We start from the raw sequence: 26,319 nt of genomic DNA, 5'->3' as shown, positions 1-26,319 counted from the left end.
TGACCTGCTTGTGCATTCATATATATAACACTACTGGAGAGGGTAAAGCACCTTTTAAAGTGTAATCTATTACAGACTACATGATTGCCAAATTATTAACTGTAATGTTTGTGAAGGTTCTCAGTCATCCAGGTCATGGTATCCGAGTAAGGGTTAAATCAGCAGCAACTGCCAAGAAGCTTCTTCAGTTCTGTCCAGAAGTGAAGAAGCTTCAGAGTAAACAGCCATGACACCAGATCACAGGATAGGTCAGCTTTTAAGGTTTATTATACCAACTCTGAAGTGGGGATGGCTGTTTATCTGTGTGATCGACTTGTCTTGATTTGATTTTGTAGGCCAGGGGTCAGCAACCTGCGACTGTGGAGCCACATGCGGCTCTTCAGCCCCTCTCCAGTGGCTCCCTGTGGATTTTTTAAAAAATTAGTGGAAATGAATAACTGTTTTTGTTTACATTTTCAATTTTATTTATCATTGTTGTGATCTATGGTACGATGGTATGACAGAGTATTAGGGCCACATTGAGGAAAAAAAATAAATCTGAGATTTCGAGAATAAAGTCCTAGGTTTACGAGAAAAAAAGTTGTAGTATTATGAGAATGAAGTCATAATATTATAAAGTAGTAAATTTACGTGTTATTTTCTTTTTTTCTCTCTCCCTCTGACTTTATTCTCGTAATATTACAACCTTTTTTTCGTAAAGTTATGACTTTATTCTCGTACCATTATGACTTTTTTCTCGTAATATTATGACTTCTTTCACGTAATATTATGACTTTATTTTTGTAATATTACAACTTTTTTTTCGTAATATTATTACTTTATTCTTGTACCATTACAACTTTTTTCTCGTAATATTAGGACTTTATTCTCGTAACATTACAACTTTTTTATCGTAATATTAGGACTTTATTCTGGAAATCTCAGATGTTTTTTTCCCTCAATGTGGCCCTAATCCATAGTACATCTGCACTTTGGCCCTCACTGCATTAGACTTATATACTATATACTTAGACTATAAACTGTGTTACCTTCATCACAATGCTCAAATGTTTTGCAGCTCCAGACAGATTTTTAAAAAATGTTATTTGGCCTAAAATGGCTCTTTTGATCGTAAAGGTTGACCCCTGATGTAGGCTATTTACTGGTATACATTATTTGTTCTCAGGTTTCACTTGCAAAACACATTTTGATATCATGATATTCATGAATGAATATGGCTTCCTGAATCCTATTACATTCAGCAGTAACTGAGTATAATTCATCTGTAGCATCTGTAACCTTGTCATAATACTATCCTTTAATAGTCCCGCAGTGGGTAAATTTGCAGTGTACAGCAGCAAAGGGGATAGTGCAAAAAAACAAGATGCATCAGCTAACACAGTAAAAAAGAAGAGCTAAAGAAAGTGTAACAAAATATGAACCATCTAAATAGAAGTATAAAAATAGTAGCAGTATATACAGTATTGATAATAAACAGACTATTAACAAAATTGCACAAGTGGAAAATGATATTGCACAGTGAGAATAAATGAATGAATGAAATTCCACCTGAAAACATTGCACAGTATATATTACACCTGAGTAGTAATAATGATCATGATATTGCAATTCATGAATGAATATGGCTTCCTGAATCCTATTACATTCAGCAGCAACTGAGTATAATTCATCTGTAAGCATCTGTAGCCTTTCATAAAACTGTGCTGTTGTTGTTTCTGTCCTTAGTTTGGTCTCTCTGGCTCTCCGTAGAGAGGTGGAGTAGAGTCACGTGGTCACAGACTGTGATTGCGGAGTTCCTGGAAGAAAAACAAAACAAATGGCAGCTGACCAGCAGCAGACGAGGCTACCGCCGCCTGCATCTCCAGTAGACGTGTTGACATCTTATTCTGATCATGTGAGCAACAATACGGACAACTTAAAGCAGCTGGTGAATCTATTACTAAAGAGAAAGACAGCGTAACGACCTAACAGATACGCGTTAGCTTATCATATCTTAGCCTCGGTTTGACTCAGTTTAATCAGCAGGAAACTGGTTTCGTTTTCCTGAAAATGTATTCTCTGTTTACTCTAAGAGCCATGCTAGTTGTTGCCTCGCTGTCCTCCGACAGTGACTTTGCTCTACGGGACATACAAAAGTGTTTTGTTTACAACCCGTGACAGTGTTTATCTTTGTCAACACAGCCAGCCACAGCCAGCTGCTTATCACAAGGACAGACCTCACCAGCTAGAGAGCTCTTACAGCTAATGGTGGCTTGTTTGTGTGGATCCAGCTTAACATATGAGGACTGTTTCCTGCAGGAGACATCTCAGTCAGCTGTGTGTCTGTGTGATCTGAGCTGATGTGAGCAGACACTAAAGATGGAGGCTGTAAGACCTAAGAAGACCAAGGCAAAAACCAGTGGAAAAACTCAGGTGATTATTAACAAGTCCTTCATTTCTTCTTCTTCTTTTGAGGTCACACAGGTGGAGAGCCTCTTCTAACAAGTGCTGTGTCTTGAGGCAGGACAGGAATCCCCAGTCTCCTTCACAAACACACTCCTTCTCAGTTCTAACAACTATTGACTATTAGAGTAACCAATCCAACATACTTTTATATCTTTCAAAATTGGGAGGAAACCTGCAAAACATGGACACTATTGATATTAAATGACATAGCTAATCACTCTGACACTGCTGAGACATCATACTTTCTTATTTTTGCCACATCCATCATAATATGTGTGCTTTAGTCACACACCCTTTGTCACATGTAGAAATCTACAGCAATACCAGGTAAGGTCTGTGTGGTCGTTGGTTTTACTACACTCCTTGCAAGACGTTTGATTCTCCTAAAATGGAAACAACGCACTCCTCCATCCTTTTCTCGTTGGGTCAAAGAGGTTATGTATTTCTTAAAACTAGAAAAAATTAAATACACGCTGTAAGGTTCCTCTCAAACCTTTGTTAAGATATGGAGGCCCTTTTTGGATTTTTATGACTCTCTGCAGGAACCCCCTTGACGAAGAGTAGAGTGGAAAACATGAATGTCATATTACAGTAGTGAGCAGCCCCCCCCCCCCTTATTTTTTTCTCTCTTTATCTTATTTTTTCTTTTTTTCATTTATTTATTTTCTTTTTCTCTTTTTATAAGTTATTTTCCAAATTATTTTTCCCCCTGTCTTTTGTTTATTGTATATCTTTCCTTCATGCACCTAAATGTATTCTGTAACCTGTGATCCTATGGGTGGGTGGGTAGGGAGGGGGATGGGAATTTGGACTTAACTTTGTAAACAGATCTGATGAATGATATCTATTTTGTTTGACTTATACATGTTTTGTATCTGCTATTTTTGTGGGATGAAATCTTTGAAAATCAATAAATCATATTTACAAAACAAAAAAAAAATCTACAGCAAGGATTTCTTTTCTCTGATTTTTTTTCTGTTTTGTGTTTTCAGCTGGCCAGGAAGCAGAAGCAGGTAGAGGAAGACAAAAGAGCCACAGCTCCCTCACCTGTCTGTGATGAAGCCTCTGGCTTCACCGATATCCCCCTCAGTTTGCCATATCAGGAGCCAGTGGAGGAGCAGCAGGACCCTGTTCAGCCCTCTGAGACCACAGCACAGCCATCAGATCTGTCCTCTGAGAAACAACAGACCTCCTCATCACATTCTTTATCTGCGTCAGTGTTAACTAAGACTTTACAGTCGACGTCACAGATTACAGTGCATCTGACAGAGACAAAAAAGGAGGAAGAGGAGGATGGTGGAGTGGCAGCTCACGGGGCTGAGCTTAAAGTTGCAGCACAGACCACTGAGTTGGGAAAAGACACACAGTCGTGGAATCAGCCTTGTGCTTCAACTCAGTTTCAGATCCCAAATGCCCCGAGTGCCCCTGCACTGTACCCCTCTCTCCCTACACTGGAGGAGGGCTCCGTCATACACCTCTGTGAGGCAGCTGTGAAAAATAGGGAGAAGGGACCTGCAGTGCTGGCGCTTCCTGAGCAGGAATCTTCCCCTCCGAGTTTGCAGCCTATGGAGTCTGCAGCTGAACTTTCTAGGAGCAAACTCTACCCAGAATTACCCAAGACTGCTCCAGAAATCCAGGTAATCTCACCAAGAGATAAAATTAAGTTAGATGATAGACTATATAATTTTCTAATGCAATTGCACATGAATTCATCATTTCAGCAGATTTGAAATGTCTACATTCTACTGAAATTTCACACTATATATATTAACATGATAATAGCTAAGTGTTTTTTGGTTATTGTATTGTGATGATACAGGTTGATACAGGTTTCCTGCTCTTAAAATCACCGTAGTTTATTAAACTGTTCTAGCTGAGTGGACAACAATAATTGCCTCTACCTGTTTGGTCATGGTATCCACATTATAAGTGTATTAGAGTTGCCCCTCATCACTTCCTCTTGTTGTATCAGAGCATTATTCAGCCCATTCCTCTGTACTGTACCACCTACTCCTTTTAACATGTTAACCAACACAGCTGCCAGGATAATTGTTCTCTCCACACCCAACCTCGCAGAGCTAAACAATAAAGTCATTGCACGCATCGCTACATCAATAGAACAGAACATCACACACCCACTCAGCCATCACCTCAGCAAAATATTGTGGTATTTTATTTTGTCAATATTGCCCAGATCCAGATAATAGCATAGTTATTATGTGACTGAAATCATTGTGTATTAACATGTAAGATAACCTCTCTCACCTCATGTTTTTCTTCTGCAGCCGTTCTCACTGGAGGAGCTGAATGCGTGGGAGCCCGGCGGAGGTTTACGAGCTTGGTTAGAGGGTGTTGAAGTGTGTGCAGCCCAGTTCTGTGATCTAGCCCGGCAGGAGAATCATGAACTGACCGAACTGCTGCAGAACTACTGGCGCTGTCGTAGACAGCTTACCCAGTCACACACACAGCTACACACGCAGTCGTCTGACTGCAAGAGCACACAGAATCGTCTCTGGAGCTTCAGAGATGAACAGCTTACACTTCAGGTGTGGTAGTTGAAACAAAAAGCAGAAATATAGTGTGTGGGGAAAACTATTAACTCATGGTCTTCTGCTGTAATGACATTGTTCATGTAATTTCTTCCCTGCAGGGTGTGTGTGCAGATCAGTCTAAGGTGTGTGGGTACCACCGCTTCCAGCAGGCAGACTTCAGTCAGAGTGTGCTGGCGGAACTGAGGAGACTGTTTGAAGCTCGCAGTGAGCTGCTCCATCAGAAGGTGGCGCTACATGCGTACACTGCTCTGCTGTCACGCCTCCAGGTGGAATCATACTTGTATCGTCTACTAAAAGGTGAGGGACATAACATGCCTGTTGCAAACATGCCTCTCATGCATTATACCACCATAAAGTACACAAGTATCTACATCAGCTTTTTGTTTGTTTCTGTTATCAGATTGTTCTGGCAGCCAAACACAATCTTGTTCTCTGCAACCCTTGAAAGAGGCCATCAGTGTCCTGTTTAGCTTCACTCGTAGAGTCCTGGATGACACACAGTTCCAGACAGACATCCATCACTGGCTGGACCGATTGGTACACAAACACAAACACTGTACCACTTTTCTTACTCCATGTACCATTGGTCGAGCTGTTTTGTTGTTGTGTTACTCACATGGTTCTGGTCCACTCTCCAGGTGGCAGTCCTGCTGCATGTTGGAGGGTCAGGAGAGCATTTGTACCTGCTGGGCCATCTTCTGTGCTGTTCTGCTGGCGTTGGCAAATGGGCTGCCTCCTTCCTTCAGGTTGGTTAGGGACACCGGCTTTCATTTATTGTTGTCATGTCAATGGTTGTACATACTGACTGGAGTTGTCTTGCCAATTTCTGCCTCAGATCCAAGTTTGGGGCAACACCTGTGGAGTGCAGCACTTTATGCAAGCTCTGGCCATCCTAATGTCACCTGCAAGGTAAATATCGGAGCCCCTTTAGCAATTACTCTGTCTTGACCACTGACTGTGCACACTCCGCTTTATGTCTTTGGTTTTCCATGAGAGTCCAGGTCATGATTTCAGGGTCTAACAACCTCACATCTCTAAACAGTGGCTTCTGTGTTTTAACTCAGACACCGTGCAGAGTTTCTGGGACATCTGAAGCCATGTGAGAGCCAGAGCTCAGCAGCTTCTGGACCTGAGTCTGGCAACTGGACACTAGTGGATGAAGGAGGAGAGGAGGTATGTGTAGAGAGGCAATGACTGCATCTTGAGAAAAGAAACAAAACTACATTACAGTTTGACAACAAAGAATTATCTAAAAAAAAAATGGAGCTAAGTTCATATATAGGACAATTTCCGGTGTGTGTGTATATATCGGATGGGAAAATGGGGGAAAACGCTGTTAATAAAGATAAAAAGCTAATATTACTTTATCTTTGCTTTCATGGGGAAATAAGTAGAAACCCTGAGTCATAATAGAGTTGATTTTATTTATCTGGTAAAAACAGTATCCCTTTTGTTTTCCTTCACCGATTGTGGTGTTGTTATGTTATAAAGTACCCAGTCTGCATGTCTCTAAAGAAAATGATGTGTCACTGACTGAGATTTATAGATGATGAATTCATAAATCAGAATGTTCTGGTCTTTTTTGTTCTGATCTGTTGAGTCATATTTAAAGCTGTTGCAAAAAAGGTGCCAAATGAACACCTTTGACCATTTAAATATCAGTCTGCTGGCTTTAAACACCGGCTGCTGCCAGTACTAATGTGTTGCTTAGGAACCACCTTCAAGAAACACTGTTTTGCAAAACAGGAACATTTTAAGATACTGTAATTTATTTATGACATATTATTGTTAAACTTTCACATTGTTTTATTTTTTATATAATAGTCATTATATGTTGTTACCATTTTATATAAAAAAATAAGTTGTCTCCACTTTGCATCCTGCCTTAAAAAACTGTTAGCAGCGTAAACAGGTGTAAAATAATATTATATAATATTATTAATATAATATATATTGTTATTTTCTGTGTGCAGTGAGTGCAGTATGTGGTCATTTAGCCTCTAACTGCCCTTCTCTGTGTTTAGGATGAGGACCCAGAGAGCAGCTGGCTGTTGCTCTGCGAGGAGGATCTGATCTCCCTGCTGACCCAGTTCCCGTTCCAGCAGCTATATTCACACATGCTGGGGATGAGCAAGCAAGGTCAGGGAGTCTGTCTGTCTCTCTGTCTGTCTGTTGGTTTGTATCACTCACTACATGAACTAACACACCACTCTCTTTCCAGGTGTGTATGAACCCCAGGCCTGTTCCAGTCAGAAGATGATGCGTGTTTTTGGTTTTGCCTCCTCGCTCATCGAAATACTCGCTCTTGGACTCCAAACCTACAACAGGGCGCGATACAGACAGCTGGTTAAACGAATAGGGCACATCATACGGTCAGTGCACCAGTAATATAAAGTCAAACTATACATATAATGTATATATACAGTACATAACATTAAATATTCACGATGTTGTCTTCTCTCTTTTTGCTCAGAATGACAGTGTGTTATGTCAGCGATCACTGGGCCCAGTATGTGAGTGTTAATGGTGCTGGTGGATCCAGCTCTCAAACACACTCTATGTCTTTGGACAAACTACAGTTGGAATATGACAATCTCTTCCTCAGAGCTGTTTTACATGTACTCAGAAACAAAAGGTGAGGAAATGGCCTCAAGTTAACTGCATTTCTTTTTCTTTTTTCTACTTAATTCACTTTTTTTTTCTGTGGTCGTCTCTTACAGGTTGGGTATTTGGTTGTTTATGTCTGAGATGCCATATGGGACTCTATCCAGCTCCATGCTGTGGAGGGTCCTTTATGTTATGCAGTGTGCAGAGACAGCAGGACTGGAAACACTCGGCACTGCTAGTGACACACGCTCCTCCATTCAGGCTCTTAGAGGTACCAGTATACGTTCCTCAACTGCACAAAATATTATATTTTCTTCATCTTTGTCTTCGTGCTACATATTCAAAGCTAAAAATATCTGAAACAGTTTTTTTTTAAAGTTTTTAAAAAGTTAAAAAAAAATTGAACTACTTAAACTCAATTTCTAATACATTTTGTACATCTATGCATTGGGATTTGGATCTGGAAAACCAGGTTCAAAAACATTGGTTGTATTATTCTTCTCAGTCTGATGTTGACAGTTTGATTGTATGTGTCTGTTTCAGACCCAGAGCACCAGGAGAAGTTTGAGCACTGGCTGTGTCAAGTGAACAGCTCTGATGGCATCTCCCTCCTCACCGCTCTAGCACACATGGCCACACCGACTCAGCACTCTGACCCCGCATTCATCACAACCATAACTCTGCTGATGTACCAGGTATGAAAAGGAGATGCAGAGGGTAAATAGTAGAAGAGGCATGTATAGAACAAAGAGTAGAGTAATTTAGATGTCGAACAAAGCTACTGCATTACTCCGATACTATATATACTGTAGACTACATGAAATAAAACACTTTCATATAGAGCACCAAAGGTAACCAATATGAAAATAGGAGGATAGCATAGAAACATATAACTCTGGTAAAATATGCATTACCCTGGTCCCCTGGTTAGAAAACATACAGCACCTATCTCGTTCTTTGACATCTCTTTTCTTATTTTTGCTCCAGGTGTCTTATGTGAGTGTGTCTACCAGAGAAACTTACTCTAAGGTGGGGAGGGAGTTGCTGGCTGCCATAGCAACAGCCCATCCCTACGTTATCTCCGTGCTCCTGGAGAGACTGAGAGAGACCATACAAACTGTGGGAATGGTTGGTAACTGCATGTAGTTCACTACATTGAGAGGAAAATATCTAATTAGTCATTCAGCTAGAACTCACGACTATTTGTTTTGTCTGTGTGTACATGTGTGTTAATGTGTGTGTTAGGTGGCGCTGTACTTGTGTAAAGAGCTGCCTCTGAGTCTGTGGCGGCCGCAGCCGGAGGAGATCTGTGTGATCGGAGCGTGGCTGCTCCAGCATCCTCTGTCTGCTGTGGAGAACCGGCTGGCTTGCGTCATACTGGAGGGTCTGAACTGGGGTTACACACAGGTAACCACTGGTTCATTAAACATGATGTGTGTCCAGATATCTTGAGGACAATTGAGGGTTTGTAGTTAAACCTGTTTCCTCTTGCAGGATGGCTCCTTGGCCTTGTCGTCATCTCTCCACAGTGAAGTGGCTCTGCTGGTGGCTGAAGCCTACCAAAAGTACCTTACTGACAAACCGTACAGTGGCCTCATATCGGAGGGAATCAAACAGGTGACACATCCACTCTGCTCACAGATGTTTAGTGTGAATCACCGTGGCTTGTTTTTCCATCTGTCTCTCTCTTACCTCCTCCCTTCAGGTGTCTTACCTCGCCAGTGTCCTTCGTTTGGGCGTATCCCCTGAAGCGTCTTTTAGTCAGTGGGCTTGGCAACTGTTGCTAAGGCTGAAGCTCCATGGCAATGCCCAGAACCCTAAAGGAGCCTGGTCGGTCCCTGCTTTGGCGTCCAACCCACCTCCAGAGCTTACACACTCTCCCAGCATGCACTCTGTTATCAGGGCTGTAAAAGCAGGCATCCCTATTGGGTGCTACCTTTCCATTGCCATGACAACAGTGGGACATAGGTTTGTACTCACTCACACAGTGCCTGATACTTATGGTTGATTTATACATAGAATTTGAATTAAGTTCATCTCCTGTGTTTTTTCTAGTCTGGAAAACTTTTGCACTGATGGAGTCGGGTTGTTGAAGAATCTGATCCAATCTCGCCACCTGAGAGCTACTGTTCATCTACTGGACAACATTTTACCCCCAACCTATCCTCTCAGCTTCTACCTGCTCAACAACGCTCAGTAAGAATGATATATCCTTCACATACACAGCACATAAAAGATATTTATTGTAGCAGCTACTGTATCTCCCAACACTTATTCTCGCCTCTACTGTCGTCCCTCTGTTTATTGCAGGTTTGTAAGTTGCATCCAGATGTTCTTGCAGTACGACAGCGTGTGTCCTCAAGGTGTGACACAGCAGGTCACTCACCGGGTCGCACCGCTCCTCACAGGAACCAACTATGGAGACAATGTCCGACTGCTGAACAGTGTCATTCAGGTTCGTCACTACAAGCTTTTATTATTATGTATTTCAGGTCTTCTGCCATCACATAAATTATTAACATCCAGGATTCTTATAATGGTTTGTAAAAAGATGGAAAATGACCATAAGAATTAGTAGGTTTGGAAGAAATTGAAAAAACAGACTGCAAAATCTTTACTTTATGTATGTATGTAGGTGTCAGTAATATCATAAGCAAGTAATCAAAAGGAAAAGCATTGAAACTTTACTTGGAAATAATGCTAGTACGGTGTGCACAAAATAAACTGCATAATATAGATATAGGTTTTAATCTCTGAACATTTCCCCAAGATTAGTAAAATAAAAATACAGAAAAGATAGCTCAATTTTGAAAATGAGTATACGTTCTTTTAGCCAATATATTTTTTCAAAAAAGTACATATAGAATAGAAGAGAATAGAATATATCTTTATTGTCCACCAGGGTGGAAATTTGTCTTTGGCTCACCAAGCACAAGAAACAACAACATAAAAAGCAGACAAGCAGTCAGTAAAACACATAGACAAGGTTATATGACACATTTAAACAGTTCATATTGATGTCTGTGGCTTAAATCTTCTCAGTCACTTTGTTGAGATAAGAATATTGAGGCCACTTGGGATTCAGGACTTCTTTAGTTGCCAGAGGGACTCTACAGCGCCTCCCGGAGCTCAAACTGGCTGAAGAGAATAAGGGAGCTATCAGCCAGGATACTCCTCACTTTTTTCCTTGTGTATAAATATTTGTGTTTTATCTTCCAGAGCCATGTGGTGGAGAGCTCACAGCCCGGCCGTGTCGGTGCTGCAGCGGTGCTGGAGTTTTGGGTTGGGATTTTGACTCAGCAGAACCTGTGGTACCGGGATAAAACAGTCCTGTTCCTCATGGATCAGATCTGCTATTCAGCGTTCACACGCCATCAGGAGGAATGTGTGCAGAAACTTCTGTACCAACAGCATAAGGTATTTACTCAGTCCTGTTAGAGGTTTGTATTATTTAGGGACTCTTTAGGTCTCACAGGTACAGATGCTGAATTTAGCACGGCAAACTGCCTTCAGTAACATTTCACAGATAAATATTACATAAACTTTTAATGGATCGCAAATTACAGTAAGAGCAAGAGCTTGGTGGTTGGTAAGCTGAACAATCACCTTTAACCCAGTAAGCTTTAAATGTTAGCATTGTGCAAGCAGAATCTGATTCATTCACACTGTGATAAAACTGAGCTGGTATCATTACTGAGTTTATTCTGAAAGTGTAAATTAGCATGCCAACTATGAGTCACCAGTAAATGTTTTTCCATCACTGCAGCACTGAATAAGTACAGTGACACCAACAATGGCTGTTCATTTTTTAAATCAATTTTCATTCCTCATGCAGAATGCCTTGGGTTACCATGGAGATCGGGGTCTGCTCTCCTCTCTGGTTGGCTGGATTGCTGGAAATGCCACACCCTCATTCATAGAGGGCCTATCCCTGAGTTCAGAAGTAAGGGTCTCCAAAGCACCAACAGTACATGCACCTACTCTTGTACGTACTCATATTAGTAAAGTTCTCAGTCCTGACAGATGTTGTCTGTGTGTTTGTAGGTTTGGTTCGCCTGGCTGGTGCTGAACATGGAGGGCGTGTTTGAGGAGGATTCTCAGCTGAGACGCTGTGTTGAACATGAGCTCCTGTCAGAGCCCAATATTTCCCCAGATCAAGCGTTAAAGGTATACAGACACGTACACACAAAGTTATACATTTGTTGAGGTGGAAATATCAGGGGCCAGCTGCATAAACTTAGTTTAATACTAGTCTTAGGTCTTAGATTGTCAGGTTAGACTAGTCTAGTTAAGCCTGTCTGTTGCATAAATATCAAGACTTAATATTAATTAGGGATAGGAAAGTTAGACACCTCTCCCCCTGGCTAAGCCTGAGGCGAGAGCTTTGTTGCTATGGCAGCAATGTGTTAGAAGATCAACTGTTTATCCATTACTTTTAGCCGACCTTAGCTAAATATGTCAACTTTTTACCCATTACATTTGTGCTGTTTACCTTTCCTGTTATTTTCTCCCATACTTGGTGTGGTGTCGTTGTTGCAGCCACCATTTTTTTCTCTTCCTTGAAGTGTCTTATTTCACCCATAATGCATTGGGTGACAGGCTATCTAAGTGAATCTTACATTAGTCACTCATAGTGAAGCTTTATGCAACAGGAAAACATAAGTGTCTATAACAAGTCTGACTTAAAGTTATTTAAGACAAAGACTAGGTCTATTTTTATGCAACCGACCCCAGGATTGCTGTTATTTATGTTAAGCGTTCAGTATCACCTCACACTGAGAATTTACAAGATGTTTCACAACACAGGACACAGTAAGTGGAGGACAAAATGTTGCACAATTTTGAATTACATTTGACTAAATATAAACTGAGCACTTGCAAAGCCAAAGGGCAGTGGCATGGTAGTGAGTGTTCTGGTCTAATGCTGGTTCATAATCCTAAGTGCTGCTATATGTAGATGGTGTTAACAGTGTGTCTGTCTGTCTGAGCCAGAAGGCGCAGCAGAGGATGAAGCTGCCGGTAGCACCATCTCTGCAGCGGCTGCAGGTGTACCGCTGGGCGTCTCAGGCCTTAGCCACGCCTCTTGACCACCCCCTCCTTCCCCTGGTCTGGCAGAAGTTTCTACAGCTATACCTCAGACAACCAGGACCTGACTATGGGTACGATTTACACACACGGTACTATCCCTAGCCAGAGAAACCAGGAATTGGAATCCTTGTGACGGTACCATGTCTCTATGTGTCGTCCACCAGGCTGGTTGCAGAAGGATGTATCGGCCGCAGGTTCTTCCAGGCCTCCTCTCAGGCTGCTTTACTCAGAGACCTGAGACAGAGAATACAGGAGGTGTCTGACTTCCACCATGCTGCCAGCCAAGCCCTCAGGGTGCCCCCACCGCACACCCCTTCATCAGACAGCCAGGGCGACGACAGCCCCGACAATCCCCGTCCCCCTTACCTCACTTCCCCTCAGCTACACACAGAGCTGGTCAGGTAGATGCTTTATGTGTGTACTCAAACATATTCCTGTTGTTAGTATTAGCAGCCATTAGTGTGTTAACAGGCTCTCAGATCTACGCTGATTGTTTGCCTACAGGTTGTTTGGCGTATTTGCTGTGTGGTTGGATGATGAGACTCTGCAGAAGCAGGGAGTATACCTTCCCTCTCTTCCTCCCGAGTATGAACCACACAGACTGGCACAGGTCATGCAGCAGCAGCAGGTGGGTTTATCTTTAAGTGTGTTTACATGTATGAATGAAAAACGTGTGGTACAGTAGTTGTAACATGTTAGTCAAATCTCATTGTGGAGTGTGAAATCATGTACTGTAGCGGTTGAATTTGTCATGTTTTGCTGTAGGAACTGTGGCTGGAGTTTATGGACCAGGAGCGTCTGCAGTATGACGAGAGAGAGGTTCTGTCTCTGTGGGAAAAGGTGCAGGATGAGCCAGTCTTCTTGCTGGCCCAAAACCCCGGCTTCACTGACTACACCAGCCTCAACAATGGTACAGGGCCAAAAATTGATACTGTGAACCATTTTGAACTCCCTCAGTAGTTACTTGTTTTAATGTTGTGTCTCTCTCTGTGTGCAGCAAGGGAGCGTATCCTGTCCAACCTGCAGAAGCATCCAGTTCCCCGCCCGGCTCCACAGCTGCAGCAGCAGAAGACTCCAGTAGCTCAAGTCCCCACCAGCTGCCTCACTGACTCTAAAGCTGCTGCTGAACTGCTTCGGCAGGACCTCAGCATCCTGCAGGACCAGGCCAGGTACATTAAAACATTTCCACATCATCAGTGGCGCAAAGTGCACACATGCATACACAGAAATGTGCTCAGTCATTTGCACTCATACAAACACCACACGTCAAAACATATTCAAACATACGCACTTATTACGAAATATTTGTTCACCTTGCTGTCAGGATTGCAGTGGCACGCGAAGCACAGCAGGTGGCGATGGAGCAGGAGCTGCTGGAGGGCCTTCCTCTACTGTATAAGAACCAACCAGAGCAAGTCACCATGGCCCTGGAGTGTAAAGGGAAGAGCGGGCAGCCGTGCCAGGGACCCGCAAATATCACTGTCACAGTACGACCGCTGAAAGCCACATTTTTGTACATTTTATAATTTCTTTGCCGTGATATATTAACATGTTTGTGTGTGGTCTCTGTAAATGTGTAGTGTGAGCGTGTCCAGAGACAGGAGGCGGTGCAAACTCAGATAGCATCACTGCGCAGGGACGTCAAGAAGCTTCAAGCCGACGCCATGGCTCCTCCACCTCAAAGCCTGGCCCAGGCTGCTGTCCACACTGAGAACTTTATCACGTCAGTAGAAACACATGTTGCTACTAATAACAATAAATATGAGTTTGGGAAGAAAATTCATTGTTTTTTTTTGTATTAAAATAAGGATGTTTTGACTAATGAATTTTTCATGTGCTCAGGGCTCTGGTGAATATGTACAAGGCACAGAAATCACCAGCAGTGCAGCATGTTGGCGTGTCTGCCTTCTACCAGGTGGTCTCCTTCGTGTGTGAAGACACGCTGCGACATCCCCCGACACGGCAGTACTTCTCCTCGTGTGTGGAGATACTGGGACAGGTGCGCGTCCACACTCGCATAGCAGTACAAGATTTATATCAGGCATTGTTTAACTATAAAGTTAACTGAGATAAAGTTATCTTAGATTGTTAACCCTACTTGAATCAGAAACACTGCTGCTTAGGGATTAAATAGGACACAGCTGTGATGATTGGTAAAAGGGGCAGGTTCACGCTCTCATTACACTTCTTAATTGAATAAAACGTGCTTGAATTGAGTGCCATTGTACTCTTGTTTTGTGTCCAGGTGTTCATCCAGGGCAATGCAGAGGAATGTGGTCGTGTCCTGAAGACAATTCTGGAGCAGAGGCGTCTTTGCCCACTCATTTCCCCCTTCTTCACTCCCAATTCAGCACCCAATCAGCTCGTCTTCCTATACCAAGACGTGGTGACGTCCTTACACCTCGACAGTGCTGATGTCATTTTCATGCTATTAACAAAGGTTGGTTTAGACACAAATGCAACACAGTGAAGAAATATGATATACTGTACAACTACAGCAGTCCAGTTCCAGTAACCGCGTCTGCCTCTCCCCATCTAGTTTGATTTGTCCCAGTGGCTGAACGAAGCCCATCCTGTGTTTTCGGAGAGAACCCGTTTGCTGGAGTTGGTCCACGGAGCGCTCTGCGTCTGCGGCCGAGACCCAGAGCCTGAACTTCTCATACCTTTTCACCTTTTCACCAAACACTGGACCTGGCTTTTACGCCACCATTTCCCTGATCACTACAGTGACTGCCTGCGTCTGCTTATGACCAGTAAGTGTGTGTGTATCTGTGTGAGTCAAGTAAATATGAACACATATGGCCTTGTGGCTTTATGTTAATTGAGTCATCATTCACTCAATCAAATCATCAAATGCAGGTTTTTTTTTAGTTTTTTTTTTTTAAATCTTCCCCACACAGTTGCCCACAAAACATCTCATGAAAGGTTAGACCACATTAGACTACGCACTGCCTAGCAAAGACTTGCATGAACAGCAGCTTTTCATTTTTGGTCAGTTATTTTATGTTACAGATCGGCTGGTAATGCATTAGGAGCAAGGACTGTTTTAGTCCTCTTGTCGCTCATTCAAGTGATTCATCAAAACACATTCATCCTTCTGAAAGTATGCCTCCTACTCATCTTCCCACCAACAAAGGATAGAATTAATTAATTAACACGACTAAAGTTAGCTGAATCATTCCATCAAGCTTCTGAATCAGACATCAGTTTAAAAAGATGTCTACACAGAGTTTAGGTCCCCATGAGATGAAATGATTCCAAATGAAGGCACAAAAGATAAAATATATAATATTTTTATTTCAAGAATATTGGATTTAGGTGTTTGATTTGCAATTTCTTCAACAAACGAAGGCGTTTCTTAACTTCACCAGGCTCCTCAAACCAGTTGCTGAGTCCAGAGTGCTGGAAGGTGACTCTGCGAGTGCTGGGCTGCTTACCTCCGTCCCGAAATACCAAGAGCAAAGCTGAACAAGCACTCAGTACTACCGATGTCTCCGGCCGTGCTGTCGGACCCCCAGCTTCTCCCTACAGATCCCTCATCAGCCTCTCCCCTCAGCAGGTAACTCATGTTGCTGTTATCTGTCTCATTAAATGATATGCTGCTTAAACATTCATTATTAATCCAACCGCGCTGTACGTTTTTATTGGTTTCCATCAGGTGGATGAGACCGTTGAGTGGCTGAGTGACTATTTCCTTCGGAGTCGTCTCAGTAAGCCAGACCTCCGCAGTTTCGGCCTCTACTCAGCCTGGACTCCCTACATCGGGGATGTTGTTTCCTTCTGGGACCATCTGATCGGTTGTCTAATCAGCGTGCATCTCAGCAGCTGCGCCAGAGACTCAATGGGCAGCGGCAAAATAATGAAAGGTAACTGCCAAATGTCAGCACATGTTGAGGACCGCAACACTTGGGATCATTGATTTGTGCATGTGCTTTATCTGTCAGTTTGGAAGTGAAATGTATCTTGCTCTCTCACAGCTCTGCAGGACCTGCACAGTAAGATTGTGAAGTTATTTAAGCCTTGGATCTTTCCTCTGGACACTGATGATGGCGGGTAAGCAGCATGGCACACCCTCAGCTCTCGGGCTCTTACTGGTTTTAGATGGTGGGGGATTGTTGTTAGTGATGTGAGCACAGACAGAGCAGACTGCAGAGAGGGCAGCAGATCAAAAATATTCACATTCCACAAGTTTTTTCAGACGTAATCTTTGCCTCTTTTTGTGGGTGGATAGCAGATGATTATGGAGAGTGATCCAACAGTGGGATTTTTATTTATTTTTTTAAATCTCTGAAGCACGCCATACATTACACAAAATAAACCACAAACACGACACCGTTCAGAGAGAAAAGACCATATTAGATGTTTACCTCTGAGTTATAAGTCAGCTATGACACAATGAAGTCTCTCATGTGGCCAGAGTTTTGTACTGTTATTCTCACGGTCGATACGTAGAGGGAGCAGTTTAGTGCTTTCCAGGAAAATAAAAATGGAAAAAACAAAGAGAATGTCAATATCAGTGTCTCTTTGTCTCAGTAACCTCAAGTGCTACCCCTGGCTGGAGACGGACGCTAGTGCGGCAGAACGCCTAGTTGTCCTGTACGCTCAACTCACCGACACACTGCATCACAAGTTCAGAGGTTGGTACCCAGCAGTCCTGTCTTCACATGAGTGAGTCTTTAAGTGCTGCTACTCTTTGTTGTCTCTACTGTTAAACTTACTTTTATTGTGTGTGTATGTTTCAGATCGTCTGCTCCCCGGCCAGAGAGGTGCCCTGTGGCTGTGTATGATGCAGTACTGTGAGAGCTGCACCTCTCCCCGTACACCTGAGTACCTTCTCTACCTGTACCACACACACCTTCGCAGCCTGCCATGGAGACACCTGCACCCCGACACCCAGCTAATGGAGCAGCTCTTCAATGTGAGACACTCTACCCTCCGACTGCCGACCCCAATGACCCCCCAACACTGCACACTGTCCTAGCCATGCATGTCACAGGGGAGCTTGTTAATTTGAGACCTCGGCCCTTGGCCCCTCGCTCCTCCTATTATTAGACTTCTCTGTTCCTGGAAACGAGCTCCTGTCTCTCAAGACTCACATGGATCTGTAGAGGCTGCTGTAGAAGCTGCACAGATTAAAAATATAAAGTCATTATAAAACAAAAATCAAATCCCAAATTGTGATGATCATATTTGCTTATCCATGAATGGTAAAGCTTGCCAAAAAATGAGATGCATGTATTTATAGTTAGGATATTCTGATTACTTTCAAGATAACTGGATTAGCAATTTAGCCATGAATGTGTAGCTTACATTAAGTAGGAGTCAAACAAATAGTAACAAATATTCTGTCAGTTGAAATCCAAGAGGTTTGAGTGGTTTGTACTTCTGTGTTTTGTAAGAGTGGATTTTTGATTATTTTCTCTCCTTCCTGGGCCTGCAGGTGGAGAGAGGAAGTCCCAAGAGCTGCTTCCTCTTTCTGGGAGAAGTGTTATGTGAAGTCAACTGGGTCAGCGTCCTAAGTGACCAATTACAAACGCCCCCCACCTCGACCACATACCCAACTCTACCGGACACGGCTACCAAGAAGGAGTCACACGCCATGTTGGTCTATCTACTATACATGCTAGTTTTTCTGGCAAAGGAGGAACAAATCCTGAGTCAACCGGTAAATCCAGAATATTTTGGTTTCCCATCACACTCAGACCTTTTGTCCCTTCTTCATTCATTCTTCATTTATTTCCTCCTCAACCTCCAGGACTCCCCTCTGCTCAGTCTACTGGTCCAATCCACCTCTCTGCCCTGGCACCAACTGGACCTGTCCTCATACCAGGGCATTCTGGGATATGTCGGCACCCACTACCCGCCCTCCTTTCTGCTCAGTGGTGATTCTGCTCCTCATCTGCTGCTGAAATCCCTGCGTAGTGCTGCTGGGCTCCACCCCTGCCCTAATGAAACTCCACACAGGGTGAGACAATACAAACCTGTTCGTTTTACAGGTCAAACCCCAGATTTATTAAACCATTATTAACCTCTTAAGATCTAGACTTAATTATAGCTCCAGTACATTAAAGTTTAATCTCTGTATGTAGTAGGACGCAGCCCAGTCAAGGTTTTAAGCCCAGAAACGTATGACAGAACATACTCACTGATGATTTAGTATGCATGCAGTCGATCAGACATTTTTAATAAAGTGGGCACTAAAATAATTCATAATGAATAAAAACTTACACTTAACAGCTGAGATTTCATGAGAGTCAATTTACAAGGTGAATGGATATACTAGATCCAGTTTGACTGTCGTTGAACAGCTGTATTATACAGAGGAGCACTAATGTTGGAGAATATATAAGAATTAATGCATCGACTCTGCCCCGGGCAAATACATCTTGTGTGAAAGTGGGAGGATTGGAACATCCGTATTAAATTTAGACTTAAACAATTCAGTTTTCTCGCTGCCAGCTCTGCGTCACTCAGCCAAATTACATAATTGTAACACTTAAATCCTTACAGTTGCTGTTGACGTAGAGAGCAGCAGAAGGCAGTTTTATACAGCACTCGATAATGTTCCAAAGTAGACGGATTTTGGCAAAAGGCACTTCCAAGCTGTACTGTACACAGGACCGCTCTTAGATCCAGCAATGTATTTTCTCTTTAATTTTACCAACTCCATCCCTAAAAATAGCCTCGCTGTCAAACATACTGTAGGCCTTAGTGATTACAGCAAAGATATGCATGAAAAGATGTGGAAATTAGATTCATTCATACCAACATCAAAAAAAGAAACTTACTGTTAATTCATGTATTTCATTGGTAAAGTTGACACATTTTCCTTCAAGGTCTCTTTTTGGAGAAGATAAACTGCATGTAAACCAGTAATAATAAATAAATGATGTAATGCTTGAATATTAATTGAGAGAATCCAAATGATATCTAAATTTGACTTTGACATTGAACTGTTTCAGGGGGCAGGAGCTCTTAGTTTGGGGACATATATACTCTGAATATCTTTCATAATGTGTGTAATATATTCAAAATGAAAAAGTAATGCATATATGCCTGTATCTATTTCTGTATGGCATTAATCCAAACAAACAGCACTATAATCTGTCTGTGTTACTGTCCATCTGTCAGGAGGAGACACTGAAGGCTGGAGCTTATGTGTGCTGGTGTGTGCAGTCGTTGGTGACTCTGGAGCAAGGAGGCAGCATCATCCTCAGCAGCCTGGAGGCTCAGCTGGAGTCACTTCTGGAGAGCGTCGTCACATTCAACCCGCCAGGCGAGTCGCCCTCACCGCCTTCCTCAACAAACATTATCAATCAGTAATAAATTCTTTCATCATCACTTCATCCTTTTTCCCTCTACAGAGACGGGTTTGGAGCAGAGGCACATGGCGTTCTGCAGTCTGTTCAGTGATGCTCTGGCGTTGCTGAATGGAGTTGGCGTCTCGACGGGCGAGGCGCTCGCTGCTCACGTCATCACCTGGCTGGACAGAAAGGGAAGGGGCTTTCCTATTCTGCCTCTTCTCACGGCTTGTTCCCGCTGTCTCGCGTCAGTGCGGCACATGACGCGGATCATGGAGGCGAGCATTACAGCGTACTTCAACCACGGTAACCAAAGTACTTTTTTTGGGAAAGCTTGTACAGTTTACGGCTCACGGTTACAGTAAGGGGAAAGCGCTGAAGCGTTCTCCTCTAGTAGATATCTCTGTCCTGTTCACATGTACCCATGCACATGTGAGTATGCTGTACATAAACTTACATAAGACTGTCTTACATAAGATAGACCTTGAAGTCCAGGGTTTTCGTTCGATTTATTTACCGCCAGTCCTCTCCTCATACATGTCGTTCACATGTTTTTTTTTCCCACTGCCTGTATTTTTATCTCAGCTGAGGAGGAGTCTGTAGGTTGGGGTCCTGTGTTGGCATCGCTGCAGGTGCCTGAGCTCACAGTGGATGACTTCCTCTCTGAGAGCCAATCGGGGGGCAGCTTCCTGACGCTCTATGCCTTCATCCTGCAGCGCCTCAACTCTGAATACACAGCAGCCAATGAGAGGAGGACTCTGGCTCTAATTAACACATGGACCAATCAGGTCTTCCCCAGGTTTGACCCCCTTCACTCTCTCATTTGGTTTGCTTGTTATGGTTTTTTAAAAGTCCATTTAGCACGTCAGCGTGTGTGCCTTTTTGTGTCCAGTGGTCCAGGTGATGAAGCCAAGCTGTTTCTTTGGTGGCACAAAGCGCTGAGTCTGTCAGCGGAGCAGCTGAAGCCGCAGGCCGGCCAGACTGAAGTGTCAGGAGTCGTCATGGGTCTGTTGAGGTTGCAAACCAGGCTGCTTCAGCTGGGAGAAGAGAGACAGAACTCTGGCTTGTTAGGAGCTATCGGCCTGGGGAAGAGGTCTCCTGTTTCTAATAGGTAAGCCCACATGCATTTTAATAGCTAATGAAAACAATTAGAGGAACCAGGTAGAGTGAAATGTTAAAGGGATAGTTTGGAATTGGGGTTGTATAAGGTACTTATCCATAGTCAGTGTATTACCTACAGAAGATGACGGTCGGCACATCCCCAGTTTGGAGAAACAAACAGGAGTTACCACACGGAAGCAAAGCAATGTTCTGCTGTGGACGGGGTCGACAGCAAAACGTACTGTAGCCTCCTAAAAGAAAGGCCCACCTAAAAAAAATCAATGTCAGTTTAAGTGTACGCTATATTTAGAATATTTTCATCGTTTTACCTAGCCATCAGACAGCTATACGGTCTACGTTTCCGACAGGGAACTGAAACTGTTATATCCATCTATGCTCTCGCCAAAGCAAATGGACTCCACTGGACAAAAAGCAATTTTACCTCGCAGAACATGGGGTTTGCTGGTCTACTGCTGCCTCGATCGGTTAGTTTCTGCAAGGTAAAATTACTGTTTTTTTCAATGCAGTCTGGTTGCTTAGGTGAGAGCATAGATAGCGGCTTCTGTTCCTCGTACGAAATATAGACTGTATAGCTGTCCCACGGCAAGGTAAACCAGCAAATATATTCTAAATATAGCGTACACTTAGACTGATATTGATTTTTTTAGGTGAGCCTTTCTTTTAGGAGGCTAAAATACATTTTGCTGCCGGCCCCGTCCACAGCAGTACACTGCTTCCATGCGGTAACTCCTATCTGCTTCTCCAAGCTGGGGGCGTGCCGACTGTCATCTACTGTAGGTGAAATACACTGACTATGGCTAAGTACCTCATACAACCCCACTTCAAAACACCCAAACTATCCCTTTTAATTCATCAATGTTGATAACCAATCGTTAATGCGCGCCAACTCTACATCTAGATTCAGGGTGGTGGTACGCAGTCTGGCAGCATTCCTGTCAATCCAGGTGCCATCAGAGACCGAGCTTCGACTCCAACCCACCAGTGACCTGCAGCTCTCCGCGAAAGCACAGCAAGTATGCAACAAAAACTGCAAATACAGTGTTTACATTTTCTAGTCTGCAATTATCTCCTAAAAATAACTTGTGTTTCTTCCTGCGGATGCAGACGTTGGGGGTGTTGGAGGCCATGCCCAGCAATAAGCAGTACGCCGAGTTAGAGGACTCTGTGAGTAAAGCTGTCCAGTTCATCCGCTACCCAGGACACTGTCTCAGAGATGGACCCCGACTGCTGGCCCTGCTAGCCAACCTCCTATACCCTGACCTCAGATACCTACACATTATTCGTTAACCATGACTTAATGCAGGAGATCCAAGAGGACGTTTTGTCTTCAGTGACAGTGAACCTCTGTTCTGCCCAGAGAAAATCCTTCTGGAGCACAATGTTTTCAAGTAGTGACACTGAATTGCTTTAGCAATTATATCAGCAAGAGGTACATGTCTCATCAGAGAGGGCTTTGTGTGACAGACACTGACTGTTCATCAGAGCTCACTGTGCATTTGTGAAAAATGCTTCTTGACTGGTAATGTTCAATGAAGATGAAGCCAGTCAGAAGCAGAAGACATGTTATGTGCTAACCTCTTATCTTTACGCGCACTTTGCTTTCTTCTCTCATGTTTATGCCTTGTTGCTCTTTATATAACTTGCCTGTTGGTTTTCAACATCCGTTCTATTCTTGATTGGAGAGGAAGTTGCACATATTTATTGAAGGAGAATTCATCAATCAGAATTAAACGCTGGGCTTTAGGTGCGAGTTTCACACCTGCATGTGGAATCTAAAGTTGTAGGGTCCACAGACTATTTGGAGGAAGTTGAAGGACAGATCTAATAGGCCTATAAATTCAGTAGTACCTTCTTAAAATGGTGTGGGGGGGGACATACCAGGAAAACTGGTAGGAAGGGTTCAATGTCAGCTGTTAATGCTAGCATCTAGCTACAATCTCTCAATCCTAGATGCTGTACACACCCAGATGAATACAGTGTCTGCCTGTATGAAGTGATCATGTTTAGTAACAGAACATTTGCCAGTATTATGTCCAGCCAAAAGTGCTTTCTGCCAAAGAGATGTTCTTTTCATTTGCTCAGCTACTTAAACCTTCTTGACCATGAACTCCGGCTGTTTCATCTGTCTCTGTTGGGTACAAAAGCTGCAGCCTGAATAAGCACAGAAGATTCACTAAGCACCACTTACAAAGTCCCACACCACTCGGCTTCCTTATAAAGTAGTGAGCGCACTGTTACCGATGCCGTTGGTATTACTAAGAGACCAGGGATGTTATGTTGGAGCTTGTATATAACTGACCTTATATAAGAAAATGTGTTGGTCATGTGAGAACAAAGGCAGGTTCAGATTCATCAGACCTCCTCACTGTACTGTACATCCAACAGTTTTCACATTTTAATTACCCTTGTCAGTCTACCACTTCTGTTGCTCTGTGCCAACTCAATAATAATCATGCTGCACTCCTGCAGCCTGAAGCTCGCCTTATTGCCTGTGTTACGTGGTGACTGTTAATGTCAAAAGTGTTTCTTTTTTATGAGTCAGTGATCAGGAATGGGTCTGTTGGGCTGCTGGAGGAGGAGGAGGGAGTTGCACAAAGGAGACATGACTATGTTCAATAAAGGGAACGGAGTGTCTCACCGCTGGTGTTTACCAACTCAACTGAGTGATCGGGGACTTTATGTAGTACATGGAGCCTCTGAGAGCAGGAAGACTGATCTATACTCCCTGAACAGGTCACATAACTGCTTTATGAATCGAGCTGTAAAGAGAGACAAAGAGATCAAGAGAGAGATACATTGTGCAACCTCTGCAACAAAAACTGGCCTGCAATCTGCATTCTCTGTGCATAACACTGCAGATGGTCAAACTGAAATTAAAGCTTCCTTGCCTAAGAAGCCTGTTATGACAAGCACGTTCTGTGTCTCAGTAATTTAATTGTCACCCACTTCCTGATGTTCTTTCTGTGCGAAGGTACAGCACATGTTCCCAGTTGACAAAAGAGTGTTCAGGAGTGGGTCTGTAAATTGATTCTGTGCGCTTTTTGTGTGTACACGCATCACATCCAGAGTCCTCATTTAACACCACCACGTCTGTCTGGGAGAAAACCTCTCTTCAGGCAACGGTGGTCTCTATGGTTACTGGAAGGGTAGAAGTGAGAGAGGAGGTGGAAAGGACGGGGTGTTCTTAGGCTGTGAGAGAGGAGGTGGGAGATACTTACAGACGCTCATCGCTGCCTCTCCATCTCTTCACGCTCCGAAACGGCCGGCGGTGTGTTCTGTGAACGCCTCGTCTGTCGCCTCCCGCCATCTAACCGACCTCCTGTCCTCCCATCTCTCGGCTCAGGTGGTGAAGTACACGGGAGCAGTCTGTATTTATGTGACAGCTTGTTCTCAGACATTAGCCTCATCCCATGTTCACTCTCTCTCACACACACACATACATATACACGTGTTCAGAGGACCCATTGCTGAGACAAGAGTATTCCTGGCAGACACATCTCTGTCTGGCAGTTTCCCGTGTCACCATGGAAACCCAGCATCAGGTCAGGAATAGTTGTTCCTAGACTGTTTGAGTGCACACTCAGCAATCAGAGCAGCACGTGGTGGATCAGCTCCCCTCAGTCATCACTGGCAATTAGGCTGCAGACAGAAAACAAACACACACTGCGGATTGCAGAAATGGGGATTATATTCTCTGAAATCTGACAAGGTATGCGAGAATTTCTGAGTATGTTTAGTGTATAACCTTTGTGTACACTTGGCAGCACAGACAGGTGCAGGTTTCCATCAGTGCATTGCAGTTGATTTCCACATGTCCCAGTATCCGTCACAGGCTGAACAGAGGGCCCTGCATGAACACCACTCCTCTGCTGACCAGTTGCTCTTCTGGGACAGCTGCAACTGGCCTCAAGTCCCTCCCTGCTGCCAGAACACACACTCAGCTGGACACATGGGAATGTCTCTCTCTCGCTATGTGCCTGCATTGTTTTCAGTGTTTAGTGTGTGTGAGTACATGCATGTGTGTGAGAGCATTTGTGTATTTGTGTGTCAGACAGGCTCCTCCAATTGAGACACCCACTTTTCTCGCACCTCCTCGCCAGTCCGGTGGGGAACGATGACTCAAACTTAAATGAGTCTTTATTTTTCCCTTTCTCTCTCTCTATTTATTTATCTATCTATCTATCTCTATTGCTCACATTGACCCAGCAGAGCCGAAGCACTTCGCCCCACTGAGAGTACCTACTAACGGTAAAAGTCATCAATAATGAGTCAGACCTCCGCCGGTGGTGTAATATGTGTGATGTTTAGAGAGCCGGGTGGGCTGCTTGTTGATCTCCCTGCTGAAGTCAGGGAGACACGTTTGGCCTTCGGAGTACAATGTTTGTTTAGTTTGTTGCAAGAACCAAATCTCTCTGCAATGAAGACTGAGAAAGAAAAACTGAGGGGACATTTTGAAGAAGAAGTTAATAGATTGTGAAGAGGTTGGGGTTATTGTTGAAAGTATCATTGGATTACCGACCAGTCAAAGTGGGCAAATTCCCCATGCAGGGTTTCAGAACTCCAGGGGCCCAGTAGATTCAGTCGTACAACTTGTTTTTAATATTTTAATTGAATATTTGTTTGGAAATAATCACTCCTAGAGGGTAATATCAACTGACACGATAAGGGTCTTAAGGTGGATCCTGGAAAAGGGTTCATGTTGAGGTTAATTTTGGGGAAGTAGGATGTTTCAAAATAGATTTTTAATGCCGAAATATGTCAGCATCCCTGGGTTTGATCTTGGGGTTACTGTTGTAAATTCAGTTGGGATGAGGTCCAGTGTTGCCAGATTGGGCTGGTTTCCGCCCCTATATGGTTACTTTTGATTAGGTTGGGCAGGGGAACGTAGCATTGGGCTGGTAGATGAAACAAGGTGTCATTTTATGGTCAAAAACACAGATACAAAATTAAGTTAATTTAAGAAATATTTGATTGACATGAGTTGTATTCAATCGTCGTTAGGGATAAGGGAGGACCTACTTACCTTGACTTCATCATCATTGACAGTGACATGGGGAATTTGTGTATTTGGTTGTCTGACTGCACTCTTTTTGGGTTGTATAGCCTTTTTATCTCACATTTTATTTTTGGTTATTTTATGCAGATATGAAGCTTTGTATGCTTATGATGTGTTTTAATGTTTTATTTTTGTTTATTTATTTTGC

General features: G+C 43.3%; 1 protein-coding gene across 1 annotated transcript; it reads left to right on the top strand.

The window, feature by feature from the left end:
- The first annotated feature begins 1,746 nt into the window (after positions 1–1,746).
- epg5 (ectopic P-granules autophagy protein 5 homolog (C. elegans)) lies at positions 1,747–24,027 on the top strand. The gene is made up of 46 exons (XM_037776911.1): positions 1,747–1,894; positions 2,299–2,412; positions 3,438–4,082; positions 4,731–4,991; positions 5,096–5,294; positions 5,398–5,534; positions 5,636–5,743; positions 5,833–5,906; positions 6,062–6,170; positions 7,022–7,136; positions 7,219–7,369; positions 7,471–7,632; positions 7,718–7,875; positions 8,148–8,299; positions 8,592–8,732; positions 8,850–9,011; positions 9,099–9,221; positions 9,310–9,572; positions 9,660–9,800; positions 9,915–10,059; positions 10,824–11,021; positions 11,440–11,547; positions 11,649–11,771; positions 12,597–12,763; positions 12,857–13,093; positions 13,197–13,320; positions 13,458–13,602; positions 13,690–13,861; positions 14,017–14,179; positions 14,273–14,415; positions 14,535–14,691; positions 14,938–15,132; positions 15,232–15,445; positions 16,064–16,251; positions 16,351–16,558; positions 16,670–16,745; positions 17,226–17,329; positions 17,435–17,610; positions 18,133–18,357; positions 18,448–18,657; positions 19,824–19,968; positions 20,057–20,299; positions 20,579–20,792; positions 20,886–21,104; positions 22,014–22,128; positions 22,220–24,027. The coding sequence occupies exons 2-46, from the start codon at positions 2,359–2,361 to the stop codon at positions 22,400–22,402; spliced, it is 7,752 nt and encodes a 2,583-aa protein (XP_037632839.1). The 5' UTR covers positions 1,747–1,894; positions 2,299–2,358; the 3' UTR covers positions 22,403–24,027.
- Positions 24,028–26,319: the final 2,292 nt, after the last annotated feature.

The sequence above is a fragment of the Sebastes umbrosus genome, chromosome 8 (assembly GCF_015220745.1).
Source record: "Sebastes umbrosus isolate fSebUmb1 chromosome 8, fSebUmb1.pri, whole genome shotgun sequence".
NCBI lineage: Eukaryota > Metazoa > Chordata > Actinopteri > Perciformes > Sebastidae > Sebastes > Sebastes umbrosus.
This window is presented reverse-complemented; position numbering and strand designations above follow the sequence as displayed.